We start from the raw sequence: 2,483 nt of genomic DNA, 5'->3' as shown, positions 1-2,483 counted from the left end.
AGAGAGAGAGAGAGAGAGAGAGAGAGAGAGAGAGAGAGAGAGAGAGAAAGAGAGAGATAGATAGAGAGAGAGAGAGAGAGGGAGAGGGAGAGGGAGAGGAGAGAGAGAGAGGGAGAGAGATCATGGTGAGTCATGACAAATCATAAAGTATACCTATGACTATTACAATTCATAATTCTATAATTACTTAATACGAAATTGATTGTCAAATAAGTCGTATACAATACAACTTACCTACCTATATGTATATACTTTCAGTCAATATCATTAACTATCATTAACTGGACTTGTAATACCAATAATATTGTAGTTAGAATAGAACATCATTATGTCCTTTTTTATCCTGCTGGGGTAGGACTGAAAAGTTCTGTCAAATTACAGATAAATTACACAATACATATTGCCAGATTATAAAACAGTTTATCTACCATAGGAGATGGGGGGAGTTGATGGCAATTACAGCTATTCGATATTCACTTGAACAAAGATAAATGTAAATTCTTTGTACGTAAGATTCGGTACCTAGGCCATATTATTTCTGAAAAAGGTCTAGAAAAAGATCCGGAAAAGGTCAAAGCCCTTGTACATGCACCTGAACCTACAGATATTAATGAAGTTCGTTTCTTTTCTAGGAATGGTGAACTATTACACAAAGTTCATTCCGCATGCGTCTACCTTGTTGTATCCGCTCAATTCCCTACTCAAGAAGACATAGATAACAATGTTTATACATAGAGACATATACATAGAGAACAAAATATACATAAAAGATGTTTAGTTACCTATGTAAAAAAAATATAAACTGAGTTATACTGAGATATTGACACTGTTTATCAGATTTCATTCCAAAGGATTGGATCACTGAAGCAATAAGCGTGGGGCAGAAAGTGGTGGGCGTGAAGGAGAGCATGGAGCAGAAAGTGGTGGGTTTGAAGAAGAATATGAAAATGATGATGAAGTTCTAAACATGCTATATGAAGCTTTTAAAATAAAGAAGTAGGTGGGATGATCACGTCCTGTTATCAGAACTATGTAATAAACTCCAAACTGCAAGTTTCTAAACAGATTAATCATCTTTCCCGGAATTTTCTAAATATAATTATGTATTACAGTTTCTAGTTTCTATAGAAGTTAACTACCACAGGTTGATTAACATATTGTAGTGTTGTTTGGGGAATGTACTCAGGAATGTTTGAAGGCATATTATCTCAACATAATTTCAGAGTTACTGCTGAAATATTTTCTGACATTCTTGGACACCAAAATGTTTCAAAATTCTTGGGGACCAAATTGTTTCAAAATTCTCAGACACCAAATTGTTCCAAAATTCTCGGGCACCAAATTGTTCTGACATTGTTTAGATGTTTAGGTAGCTAAAATGTTAGTTATGCATCATAGTTTGTTATAAAGTTCACCTGTGATAGAGATTTAAGATGGGGGTGTGTCTGGAAATTGCCTGCCTAAGGGGTAAGGGGGTGGTTCTTTGCTTTTATAGGAGAGCTGTAGGTAATGTAGGTTCTTTATATGAGGAGATTCATGTTTATGCCTCCGTTTTAGTTAGTACCTATAGGGGAGGAATTTGATGTATACCTATATGGCCTTACTGTTCCTTGTTCCTACCTAAGAAATATGTATCTACCTTCCTACCTAATTGTTAACGAATCTCTCTCTCTCGCTCACTTCTCTCTCTCTCTCTCTCCAATTCTTTTTTAGCTATACCTACACAAGTTATAAATTAATAATAATAATAATAATAATAATAATAATAATAATAATAATAATAATAATAATAATAATAATAATAATAATAATAATAATAATAATAATAATAATAATAATAATAATAATAATAATAATAATAATAATAATAATAATAATAATAATAATAATAATAATAATAATAATAATAATAATAATAATAATAATAATAATAATAATAATAATAATAATAATAATAATAATAATAATAATAATAATAATAATAATAATAATAATAATAATAATAATAATAATAATAATAATAATAATAATAATAATAATAATAATAATAATAATAATAATAATAATAATAATAATAATAATAATAATAATAATAATAATAATAATAATAATAATAATAATAGAAAAAATCAACTGTTGTTTAAAATATTTCAATTTTAACATTAAATCTTCTCCCTCCAACCCAAAAGTTTACCGATGAATTTTTCGCTCATTGTTGTTACCCTTACCCTTAATGCATTACAATAATTGGAAAATACCTATTTACATTATAATTATTACCTACCTATGCATTATACAAATACAGTATCCCTATATGAAAATACCTATTGTAAAAAGTAAAAAAAACAGGGTGGCCCAAATGGTGGACAGTCAATTTCTCTCTGACCCCCTTTGATGTTTCGAGGCTGAAATAAGTAGGTAATGGCTCTCTCTCTCTCTCTCTCTCTCTCTCTCTCTCTCTCTCTCTCTCTCTCTCCTTCTCT

General features: G+C 29.8%; 1 protein-coding gene across 1 annotated transcript in view; it reads left to right on the top strand.

Annotated features, from left to right (window-relative positions):
- LOC113469390 overlaps window positions 1-965 on the top strand; it is a 2,864-nt gene extending 1,899 nt beyond the window's left edge. Inside the window, exon 2 of the mRNA XM_026827049.1 lies at window positions 852-965. Within this exon, the coding sequence (XP_026682850.1) occupies window positions 852-965 (114 nt within the window). The remainder of the gene's footprint in view (window positions 1-851) is intronic.
- Window positions 966-2,483: the final 1,518 nt, after the last annotated feature.

Source organism: Diaphorina citri, unplaced genomic scaffold (assembly GCF_000475195.1).
Source record: "Diaphorina citri unplaced genomic scaffold, Diaci psyllid genome assembly version 1.1 scaffold1055, whole genome shotgun sequence".
Classification (NCBI taxonomy): domain Eukaryota; kingdom Metazoa; phylum Arthropoda; class Insecta; order Hemiptera; family Psyllidae; genus Diaphorina; species Diaphorina citri.
Note: the sequence above shows the minus strand (reverse complement) of the source record. Positions and strands in the feature narration are given on the sequence as shown.